Below are 11923 nucleotides of genomic sequence, written 5' to 3'. Positions count from 1 at the left end.
AACGCCTGATTCGGAGCCGGGGTCCCCCACCCTTCCCCACGCTCCCTGCCCTGGGGGTCCGTGGCACCCCAAAGGGTTAGAACCTGGAGTCCAGCCCTCTCCCACTTTTACACATCAAGAGACAGGGATTCCTGGGAGAGCCCGGTGCTTCCCGGCGCGGGAAAGTGACTCACTCAAAGTCACAAGCATAGCGCCTTACCTCCCTCCATTCGAGAGGGGAGCACACGGGAGGCCCACGGACGGAGAACGACTGGGCCAAAGCCCCACAAAAGAGCACGGGGTGGATGGAGCGGATCTTCAAAGTAAGGTTTAGGGGCTCCAAGGGGCAACAGGAAGGCAGCAGAAACAGTGAAAGTGGGGTGCTAGTCTTTGAGTCAGGGAAGTCCTGGGTTTGAATCCTACCCAGGGTCACTTCCAAACAGGTCAGACAAGTTCCTGTTCCTCTCTATCCATCATCTATAAAATGGAGGTAATACCAAGAATATATCACCACCTCACTGGGGAGTAATTCGACTTAAGGGAGATGCCAGTGTAGATGCCATGCCCTCCAAGCTCTGGAGATGCCACTTATTAGGACGCTGAGGTAGAAAGGTGCAAAATCATAATCCCACTGACTGCCCACCCCCATGGATTTCAGCTGCAGGAGATTTACATTTTCCACGTGGGAGCAGGGGGGCACTGGAGCAGATTAAAACACAGAAAAGCCCAGGAGGAGGTCCAGAGGGCATCCCAGACAGCATCAGTAGGATTCTCATGACAGGAATATCTTGTGTGCTTTTTTTTTAAAGCCATCAATCTGTTATAGAGATTCATTGTTTCATATACAATCTTCTTCTTTGCCTACAGAATGTTCATTTTAATTGTTATTTGTCAAGCACAGAATACCAAATATACATGTTTGTTTGTGTCTATATATATATATATATATATATGTAGATATATATATATATATACACATGTATGTATATCTAAACCCATAGGTACACAGTTTTAACAAGCAGACACCATTTTACAAAATTCTTAAACTTTTTTTTTTAATTATTTTAACCGGGGCAGCTAGGTGGTGAAGTGAGAAGAGCACCGGCTCTGGAGTCAGGAGGACCTGAGTTCAAATCCGACCTCAGACACTTGACGCACTTACTAGCTGCGTGACTGTGGGCAAGTCACTTAACCCCAATTGCCCTGCCTTCCCCCCTGCAAAAAAAAAAATGTAAAAAAAAATTAGTTTAACCTTTCCTGGTGCCCTCCCTAAGTGTTGGTTCTTACTCAGGCAGTTTGGCTTCTCACCAGAAGCTGAGGGGGTAACTTCCAGTTGGCCCCAAGCACCCCTGGGTTCTGAAAGCTGGTGGGGAGGACCCCAGGGGGAGAGGACTTACTGGATTTTCCTTCTTTTTTTTAATTGTCTTGGGGTTTGGAAAGGTCTTTGGGAGCACTAAGATGGGCAGTAACCTGTGAAAGTTTTACAGAATGATGTCGTCTCTTGGATGGATTGGAGAGGGTAAAACAAGCGGGAGGCTCAGGTAACTGAGGCAGCACAAAGTAGTGGGTGGGGTTCATAGATCTGTAGTCAGAAATACCCAAGTTCAAACCTCATCTCAGACACAAGCTGTGTGACCTTAGAGGAGTCACTTAACCTCTGTTTCCTTATTGGTAAAATCGGGACACTAATAATCTAAGCATGTAGTCACAGGGTAATTGTGAGGACCCATGAGATAGAAAATGTGTAAGTGCTTTGTAAATGTTACTGTTATTTGCCCAGGCAAGAGGTAATGAGGGCCTGAACTATTCAGGGTCCACTTGGCTTGAGAAAGAAGACTGTGTCTGGAGAGACATGGTGGAAGTGCTATGACCCCTTCTCTCACTGCGTTCTCACCACAGCTTCAAGGAGGCTCATTCTTATTTAAAAGATAGCCCAGAGAACTAAAGTGACTTAGCCCAGGTCACACACACAGCAGGCAATGGCAGACACAACACCAGATTCCAGATTTCCTGACTTTCAGCTTGGTACCCTTCCCACCGCCCCTTCCTATCACTCCCAGATAGGCTGTGGATATGTGTCAGGTGGTGGTAGTTTTCTCATCATTTTTAGATCCCTGTGGCCTTTGTGGGGAAGGGTTTGGGTCCTAGCCCAGTTAATATCCCCAAGGCCTAACATGGGATATAGGAATCCAGGGAGTATATATTAATATTGCAGATGATGAAGACGAGGAGGAAAAAGGAAGAGGATGCCACACTTACCACTCCCTCCTCCACCCCCTCTAGGCTGTTGCTTAGCTACTCCCTTTCCTAGAGCCAATTAATTTTTAGGGAGAGATAACAGGGACAGGATGGGGTGAGGAATGGGGATTGGGGGCAGGGAGATTAGTGCTCCGGGTTCTTTACATCCAGAGGCCCTTTGGAATCAAGTCCAGAGTCTCCCAAGGACTTGCGGGGCGGGGGGGGGGGGGGGGGGGGGGTTTCCAGGCTAAAAGGCAGACTGAGGAATCTTGGATTTTTCCTAGCTTAGACTCAGATTTTCAAAATGTTCCAATCTGTTTCTTAGAAGTTTAGACTAGGGCAGCTAGGTGGCGCAGTGAGTAGAGCACTGGCCCTGGAGTCAAGAGGACCTGAGTTCAAATTCGATCTCAGACACTTGACACATGTACTAGCTGTGTGACCTTGGGCAAGTCACTTAGCCCCAATTGCCCTGCCAAAAAAAAAAAGAAGTTTAGATTATTCGGCACTTCAGAGCTGAGGACTCAGCCCATGAGGATGCCAGAACCTCAAGCTTGGAATCAGAGGCCTGTGGAATCTTCCACTTAGATTTTTGGACCCTTGGGACATAGAACAGAGAATGTGAGTGCTGGAAGGGATCCTAGAACACGGAACAGAGAAGGTTAGAGCTGAAAGAAACATGCAAAGGTAGAACTGAAAACATAAGACAGATCTAGGAGGGCCCTTAGAAAACAGTGTCAGAAGTGGTGATGAAGGGGACCTAAAATAGAGAATAGAATGCTGGGGGTGGGGGGCTTGGAACAGAGAACAGAGGTCAGAGTTGGAAGGGAGCTTAGAACAGGGTATGTCAGAGCTGGGAGGGACCTTAGAACAGGGAAAGTTAGAGCTAGAACGAACCCTTTAGAGGTTCTCTAGTGCATGCCCAGCCTGTTACCAATACTAGACCTTTATGCCGACATGTCTTTCCTTTTCTATTTTTCCCTCCAATTATCTATGACTTCAACCTGACAACCCAGTGAGCAGGAGGTACCCCAATAATTATTGCTAGCTTCATTGAGGCAGCCAAGTGATGAAAGTAGTTAGATCCCTGGGCCTGGAATCAGGAAGACCTGAGTTCAAATTTGACCTCAGACTTATCTGTGTGACCCTGGACAAGTCGCTTAACTGCTGTTTGCGTCAGTTTCCCCAACTGTAAAATGGGGATAATAACGTCACCTAGGTTGTTGTGAGGACAACGAGAAGGGACTTGCCCAGGGTCCCGAAGCCTCCTGCCCGAGACAGAATTTCCACCCAAGTCTCCCGACTCCAATATCAGCACCCAATCCCGACTTCCGACCATCATACAGATGAGGAAGCTGATTGCTGGAGAGGAGACGGTGGCACGCTTTCCAGTCAGGAAGCTAAGAGACTAGAACCCGAGTGCGCTGTTTTCGCAGCGCGGGAAAAGGGCATACAGCCTCTAGAGTAACTGCGCGGAGGCTGAGCTCTGCTCTGATATTTACGGCGCTGTCGGGTCCGCCCCCGCCCCCGCCCCCGCCCCTAGTCCGGGCTTGCAGTTCCAAGCCTGATTCTACGGGGTTCGGCTGCTCCCAGAGGAAAGGAGAGAGGGCGTCGAGTCCAAGCCGTCCCTAGCCGCTGGCTCAGGCCCCGCCCCTCCGCTCCGGACCTCGGCTGGGCTCCGGGATCTGAAGCTCCACTCGGCTTCGGGGGAAGAGCCAGAAGGAGGGTGGGAACTAGGTGTCCGGGCGGCCCCGCCCCGTAGGGGCAGGGGGGCGGAGGAAGCGAAGGGTCCAGAGCCCCTCATGCCCCCACATGGAGGGGACCCCGGAGTGCTCCGCGCCCGATCTGCGGGACGTGGAGGGCAAGGTGGGCCGAAAGACTCCCGAGGGGCTGCTCCGCAGCTTGCGGGGCGAGGGGGAACCAGTATCTGCGCTGCTGCAGCCTCCCCGAGGGACGCCAGAAGCCGGCCACGGCCTGGGTCTGGGCGACAAGGTCACGGCGCTAAGGCTGGAGCTGGTAAGTGAGCCCCTCCCTCTGGCCCCCCTTGGCCCCCTTGGTCTCCGTCCCCAGGCGGTCTCTCCGCACCGAAGGGTTAAAGCCCCTGCTTGCTACCGCCCCCACCCCCACCCCCACCCCCATCGCCCTCAGGGTTAAAACCCCCTAGGTGTGAGCTGAGCCCGGAGATGGGGCTTTGGGGGGACTGTAAGCCTCAGGCTGGTTCAGCCTCCACCCCAGGGCTGGGGAAAGGACGTCCTGGGGCTTTTTTCCATCACTCGTTTTGGTGTCGTCGTCCCCCCCCCCCCCACCCCCGTCTGGTTCCAGAATAAAAGGTCAGATTTATTTTCTTTTTCCGTGAGGGATGTTAGGACCTGCCCCACATCCCAGACACCCGCCCTGATCCAGCACAGGGAGCCAACGCCGCCGCTGCCTTGGCCCGGGCTGTAATGCCAACCGTCAGCAGGCTGTAGGACTCCGGACAAGACCCTTCCCTCAGTGCGACCCGGTCTCTTCGGCGCAAAGAAGGGTGCTCCGACGCCTTCCGTTCCATCTGTTATCGGTCGACCCCCATACCTTTCACCAAAGACAGGGCTCTAGGAAGCCACTGCGGCAGTGGTGACTAATCACCCTCTAGTCTCCCCAGCCCTCCTCTTTCCCAAACCCTGGCGACCTCCCTGTTCACCGGTGCCTCTGCACTAGGGTGAGGAGGGGGTGCAGCTAAAGCAGCCAGGCTCCGAGGAGCCATCTGCTCCCCGCACCGTGGGGTATGTGTGTGTGTTGAGCAGAAAGTGACCCAAGCTGCCGCATCCCCACTCACGTCTTTGCAGGACCCCAGCTCTGTCAAAGGCCAGTGGTCCCTGAGTTAGCTGGAGAACCCCCTCCCCCCACCCCCTAGGATCTTGGGGCTCAGAGTGAGAAACGGAGGCAGGTGGAGCACGGTGGACGACTCTGAATTGGGCGGCAGTGGAGGGTACTCGGCTGGTAGGTGACCTTGGGCAAATCCTTCAATTCTATGACTCTCGGTTTTCCACTCTGTAACTTGGTGGGGGGGAGGCCGGGCAAATAGTGGTAAGGCAAAGGAAAACCTTATTTTGATGATTGCTTATACTGCCTCCTGGTGGCCTCGGGGTGACCCTGGAGTCTCTTCTGAGGGAGCTCAACTGAGCTCTCCTGGCATGTGGGGAGAAGGGAGAGCTCTCAGGCTGACACTGAGTCACCCAGCACCATGTTGCCTCTAGAGAATACCCCACCAATCAATAGACTGTAGGTCGGCTGTCCAAGGCCAAATGCACAGAAGACTGCCCTCTAGCATCACAGGGCTTTCCACTATAGAAGTGAATTGTTTTCAGCTAAAACTCAAAAGGCTCCCTGTGATGGAATGGCAAGGCTCGGATCTATGATGACGTCATGGGGTTGATAATAGCTATAGCCCCCATTTCTGCAGAGAAGTTTACAAAGCAATTCCGCAGTCCACCCCTCTGAGGGCCAGTTGTTACCCCACTTGACAAATGGGGAAACTGAGGCCCGGTGGTAGAAGGAACTTGTCTGAGGTCACACAGCTAGTATGAGGCCTAGAGATGCTTGTCCCAGTCTCTTTCCCCTTCAACCTTAACACTTTCTAACTTCTCCCTTTATCAGCTGAAATGGCGGGTTCAGGACACCTGAGCAGGAGAGGTGATGTTGGGGGAAGGGGTATTTTCATGACCTCTAAATTTTCATCCCCCGTGAGGAAGCCTGCTTCATTGGGGTGAGGAGTTCGATGGGGATCTGTGCTCTAGTTTCTCCTAAAACCCCCAGTCTGGCTTCCCAGGGACCCAGCTGGCATTGAGACCCAGGCATCCTGGTGTCGCCTCATCTAATCATCCTCTCCTTTCCCCCTCATTGATCTGTGACCCTGTAAGCTGTGGAGTGGATGGTAGAGGACTCACATCCCAATGCCCACTCTGTCCTTTACAGGCTATGAGTACCCACAATTCCCTTCTCTCCAGGTCTCAGTTTCCTTTTCTGTCTAAGGAGCTTAGAGGCTCTGACATCCTATCAGGTCCCTTCCAGCTTGGAAATTCTGTGACTTTGGGCACTGGTCCTTTAAAGCTCCCTATTACCTCCCCAAAATCTGTGTGTGGGAAGGGAGGATGGCTCCATCTGCTGACCCAGCTGTCCCACTCAAGATGGGCTGGCACAGGGTCCGCCTCATGCCAAAGCCCCAGCCTTCTCCTCCCTTCCTGATCAGATCTGGACCAAGAGTCCAAATGTTGCTGCAGAAGTGGCCCCTTGGTGGGCTGGGGTGGGGGGGGTGGGGCATTTCTCTCCCTTCCCCCTCCGGGAGTCATCCTATTCCTGCTGTTGCCTTGGTAACCAGAGCCCCAGGTATATTCTAGCCCAGGCTGTCAGTGTGGTGTCCTGGCTCTGCCCTTTGTAAGCTGAGTGACTTTGAGCTAGCCCTTTTCCTCCTCAGGGTCTCAGTCTTGTCCTCTGTGAAATGACAGGATTCGATGGAGGTGATTCCTGAGGTTCCTTTGAGCTTGGGCATTCTGTGCTTCCACGTTCTCTGAGAATCCCCAAATGCCTCCAGTAAGGGTGGGGGGAAGGGAACTGGGAGCCAGGAAGTGTGGAGTCCCTGCTTTTTCCCTGGGGCCTGGACAGTGACGTCACTCTCCACCCTCCATCCCCCACAGCCATACATATTCATACCTATTCTCTGGCTCTGGTCGCCTCTTCCCTGGGGCTGAGGGACTGTTTGGTTCTTAGAAATCTGTAGGGGGAAAAAGGAAATCTGTGTTCTCTCTCAGGCAGCTAGGTGGTGCAATGCATGGAGCACCAGGTGTGGAGTAAGGAAAACTCCTCTTTGTGAATTCAAATCTGGCCTCAGATGCTTCCTAGCTGTGTGACCCTGGGCAAGTCACTAAAATAACCCTGTTGGCCTCAGTTTTCCTCATCTGTAAAATGAGCTGTAGAAGGAAACGGCAAACTACTCCAGTATCTTTGCCAAGAAAACCCCAAATGGGGTCACGCACGACTGAACAACAGTGTTCTCTCTTACCCTACCTGGCCTCTCTGGGTGGCTCCCCATTTGGGGCAGAACCTGCTTGTTGTAGGGTCCCCTATGGGGACTCATGACCAGAGGCCCCATGTCCTCCCCCCCCAGGCTTATAGTCCATTCTGACCCTGAGCCAGAATCCCTTCTCTTCTGGCTCAGTAGATGCTTGGCAGACTCTGGTGAGGGGGAGCTCACTGACCTTCCCAGGTGGCCCATTGCCCTTTGGCCCTGTGAGGAAGGTCCATCTGGCCACCTGAAAGCTGACTCTCTGTACTGTCCTCATTGCTCCAGGCTTTACCACCTCCAGCTGGCCCTGGCTGTCCTCGTGAGCCTAGAATTCCTATCTGACAAGGGAGGGACCTTGGAGAAATGGAGGCCTCTCATTCGGCCCCACCACAGCCCTGCCAGCCCCAAAGTCATGCCCAGGGCCCTTGGGGTACCACCCAGACTTCACTGGGCTCTTCTCTCCCTCCGTCTGTGAGGGGAGCACAGCTCGCCCCACCCCCTCAGGCATTTCCCACCCATATGCCCACAGGTGTCTGATCTTTCTATTGTCCTGCCCCTCCTGAAGCCTGAGGACATCTCTTCTGCCACTGCTCCTGGGTGACCTTTCCTCTTTGGAGGTGTAGCCCAGGGGTGGGAAATCTGCAGCCCTTTTGACTGAATCCAAACTTCACAGAACAAATCTCCTTAATAAAAGGATTTGTTTTGTAAAACCTGAACTCAATCAAAAGACCACACCCAAGGACCTGGAAGCCTGCAAGTTCCACCACCCCTGGTCTAGTCAACCTTCTTGCCTTATCCTCTCCCCCTTCTTGGTGCCCCCCTGCTGACCTCTTGGTCCTCAACCAAACTTTCTCACTGACTTGACAGCCTGGCTCTTGGCCAGTCTTCCTTTCTAACCCCATCCTATTGCCTTCTTTAGGGACTTCCTATCCAAGCTCTCACTCCTCACCTTCAGCTACCTTCTCCTGCCCCACTCAATTACCAGCATTCCTCTTCCCACTTCAGCCCTTGCCCAGTCACGAGGCACGTACCGAGGCCAGACCTGGAGAGCCGAAATCCCACTCTGAGAAGTGCAGCCTCTTGGCCTTTGCCCTGCACATCCCAATCCTCCTAGTGATGTTATTGTGACCTCTGGTGCCCAGGCCCATCTCTGTCTTCTTCCCTGTGCCTTCTCCTGCCCCCACATCTGACCTTAAATCCAATGGACAGACAATAAAGCTTTCCTAGACTCCTTGGACCCATTGACTGGCACAGTGACCTGGCCTAGCAGCAGGTGTGATATTGGGCATCTGAAGGGTCTGCCAAGAGTCGGATAGGACATTTCATTATCCATCCTCTAGAACCAGTATTAGCCATTTGTGTGATATTGTTAGGAGAGCTGACTTCAAATATATGAAGGATTGTCCTATGAAACAAGGATCAGCTTGGCCCCAGGCACCATGAGGGAAGTCCCAAATAGGCCAATTGAGGCTGGATATCAGGAAGAACTTCTAACCCTGAGAACTGTCCCAAAGTGGCTGCTTTTGGTGGTTAGCTCCCCTTCTGTGGGGATCTCCAAGCAGAGGCTGGCTGGCCACTTGGTATTTTTCTTTTTTTTTTAGATTATTTATTTTTAGTTTTTAGCATTCATTTCCATAAGATTTTGAGTTACAAATTTTCTCTGTCTCTCCCCTGCCCCCATCCCAAGATGGCATGTATTCTAATTGCCCCTTTCCCCAGTCTGCCCTCCCTTCTATCACCCCACCTGGCTGCTAAGGGATGATGTCTAGATTAGACTTGACGCCACACGGCTTTCTGTGCTTTCCGTCTCTGAGTTGCTGTGATTCTGTGATTTAGACTCAGGGAATGTTAGGCTGTGAAGGGAACTTACAGCCCATCCAATCTAGTCCACTCATTTTGTAGATGAGGAAACTGAGTCACGGGGTGTGTGTGGGGGGGTGGAGAGAGGAGGCAGTGACTTGCCCAAAGGTCACACAGTTTGCATGTAACTCAGACCTCCAGACTTGTGATTCTGACTCCTGCTCTGCCCCCTGGGTTGACCTTCACAACTTAGGGGCTGGCCTTGTCCACCCTACCTGGACTCAGCCTGCAGCCCTCTTTCTCTCTCTCCCTCCCTCCCCAGGCTTACCTTCGAGCCATCGACGTGAAGATCTTGCAGCAGCTTGTCACAGTTAACGAGGGCATTGAGGCAGTCCGCTGGCTGCTGGAAGAGCGAGGGGCCCTGGCTAGCCGCTGCAGCAGCCTCACCAGCAGCCAGTACAGCCTGACAGGGGGCAGCCCTGGAGCCTGCTCCCACAGGGGCAGCTGGGAGAGCCTGCCTGACCCCACCCCGACCACCACCACAGCTGCAGCTGTGGACAGGCTGGACAGCGTCTCTATCGGCAGCTACCTGGACACGCTGGCCTCAGGGGCTGAGCCCGATGACGAGGGGCTCTCTGAGGCTGGCACCCGATATCCTCCACCTGGCATGACTTGGGCAAAGGCTCCTCCCTCAGAGGAGAGGTCCTGGACAGAGGCTGACACAGCATTGGGGGCCAGATCTGGGCGGAAGCCTCCTGGAGAGGAGGTCCCTGAGGATGCCAGGTCTGGCCTCAGCTATGGGGCCCACTGGTACTGGGGACAGTGTCAGGATGATGTGACATTCTTGTAGCAGCCCCAGGCTTCTCATCTCCCTCAATCTGTCCCTTCCTTTCATTCTCTGAAACAAGGAGACAGTATGGTTTCAAAGGTTCCTTTTGGCTTTAAATTTAAATTTAAAATCTGAAGGCCTGGAGGGAGAGATTGGAAACTAGGCCCCAAGATGTTCCTCAGGCCAGCTTCCCTCTCCCCCCAGGTCTTCCCTCATTAGAGGTACTGTCTCCTGTGTCCTGTCTCTGTGCTTCAGGAAGTCAGCCAGATGGCAACATTGGCCTAGTGAGGGGAGGGCCCTGCCTGATTCAGGGGAGGCTGGTGGGATGGGCACCAGAAATGAGTTAGTGTTGCCCCCTCTTCCATGCTAGACTCCCTCAGCTGTTAGGTGGGGGGTGGGAAGAGCCAGTGTGGAAGCTTCTCCCCATTCTCTACAAAGTCACCTAGATTGCTGGGTGGTGATTCACCCCTTCCCTGCATCAGGGATAGCATCACTGTCTATGGAGGAGGTGGGAAGCCACCTCCCAAACTCACCACCTTGGGGCTACATCTTCCCATTGACTGTAGGATTGGGACGCCTGACTGGGCCGATATCACTTCCTGGTGGCCAAGCTTCTCCTTGTCCCTTCCTCGGAGTGACAAGCCCTTATTTCCCATGGGCTCCCTCTTCTTAGGAGTAATGCCCCAAGACTTTCTGCCAGTGGGAGCCTCATTTCCTCTTGGTCTCAACCTCACCAGCAGTTGGGAGGAACTTTGTGCTGGTATTCTTCTCTTGCTGCCCATGGCGTGGGGGAGGTGCAGGATTCAGGCCTAACGACCCTCCTCTTCTCCTACTACCCCACCCACCCACCCACCATTTGTATGCCAGTTCATGACCCTTGGTCTCTCTATCCAGTCTCAGTGCCATGGGGCTTGAGCCTCTGGGTGGGGGCAGGGAGGGTAAGGTTATCTGAGGAGAGGGGGGAGGGAGAAAGGCTCACAATACTCTGTTTCAATAAAGTCCATTGTTGCCTGAGCCTGTTCTGCCCACATGGCATCAGCTGCCCACTGCCCAGTCTGTCTGTCTTCTATGTGACTCCCACTCTGTCTCCTTCTGTCTCAGCTGCCAAGTTGAAGATTCGTTGTCTACTTTCTCAAAACTGAGGCTGTTGGGGTGTCTTGATCTCTGTGATTCTGGTCCATTTGACACATCTCTGTTTTTTATTCTCTGATTTGTGTGTGTCTCTGTCTTTGATTTGTGTATCCATCTGTCTCTGTCTTTCTAATTGGTGAGGGACTTTGAGTCCCCTCCTCAGGATGGTAGGGTGTCTGGGAGAGCACCACAGACTGGAGAAAGAACCTCTGTCCATAAATTTCCCATGGGGACTAGACTAAGGTGGGGCCGGTGGGAAGTAGCTGAAGTCACCGTGCCCAAGGGAGGAGGGGAAGCCAGTACTCAAGGGCCTAAGGGGTCCTTGTTTGATAGCAGATTGGCTAATTCTGAGTGGAGCTGAGTTTGGTGCCTATGAGTAAGGTTGGCACTGTGGAAGGGGAAAGGTGGCCCAGACAAATCAGCCTGTCTGCATGATAGGCGGAGGAGGGGTAAAGGAGTCTTCTCTGGCCCAGGCTCCCATAAAGCCGGACTCTAATGTCATCAGGTCCCAGACAAGAACCTCGGCTCATAGGACAGACGTCCAGCCACCAGAGGCAGCTGGCAACCCAGTGGATAGAGCGTTGGTCCTGGAGTCAGGAAGACCTGAGTTCAAATCCAGCCTCAGATACTGACTAGCTGTGTAACCCTGGACAAGTCACTTTACCTCTGAGTTCTTCATTTCTTCAGCTGTAAAATGGGGATAATCATTGCATCTGCCTCCCAGGGCTGTTGTGAGGATGCAATGAGATAATAGTTATAAAAAGCTCTTAGCACAGTGCCTGGCACATAGTAGGTGCTATAAATGCTTATTCTCTTTCCCCTCTCTTGCTTACCCCAGTGTGATTGTCAGGGGAGTTTCCCTTCTTCCTGCTTTTTAACTCCACTCCCCTCCCACCGTGGCACAGTCT

The 11923-nt window shown here is 53.0% G+C and overlaps 1 protein-coding gene across 1 annotated transcript; it reads left to right on the top strand.

Moving 5' to 3' along the window:
- Window positions 1-3909: 3909 nt before the first annotated feature.
- Window positions 3910-10898, top strand: LURAP1 (leucine rich adaptor protein 1). The gene is made up of 2 exons (XM_036756402.1): window positions 3910-4230; window positions 9378-10898. Exons 1-2 carry the CDS (start codon window positions 4027-4029, stop codon window positions 9903-9905), a joined length of 732 nt encoding a protein of 243 aa, XP_036612297.1. The 5' UTR covers window positions 3910-4026; the 3' UTR covers window positions 9906-10898.
- The last annotated feature ends 1025 nt before the right edge of the window (window positions 10899-11923 follow it).

Source organism: Trichosurus vulpecula, chromosome 4 (assembly GCF_011100635.1).
Source record: "Trichosurus vulpecula isolate mTriVul1 chromosome 4, mTriVul1.pri, whole genome shotgun sequence".
Lineage (NCBI taxonomy): Eukaryota > Metazoa > Chordata > Mammalia > Diprotodontia > Phalangeridae > Trichosurus > Trichosurus vulpecula.
This window is presented reverse-complemented; position numbering and strand designations above follow the sequence as displayed.

Excerpts from the sequence above, each read along its gene's own strand:
- LURAP1 (XM_036756402.1), top strand. The coding sequence starts at position 4,027 with ATGGAGGGGACCCCGGAGTGCTCCGCGCCCGATCTGCGGGACGTGGAG. Across the intron at positions 4,231-9,377 it reads CGGCGCTAAGGCTGGAGCTG|GCTTACCTTCGAGCCATCGA; the intron begins GTAAGTGAGCCC and ends CTCCCTCCCCAG.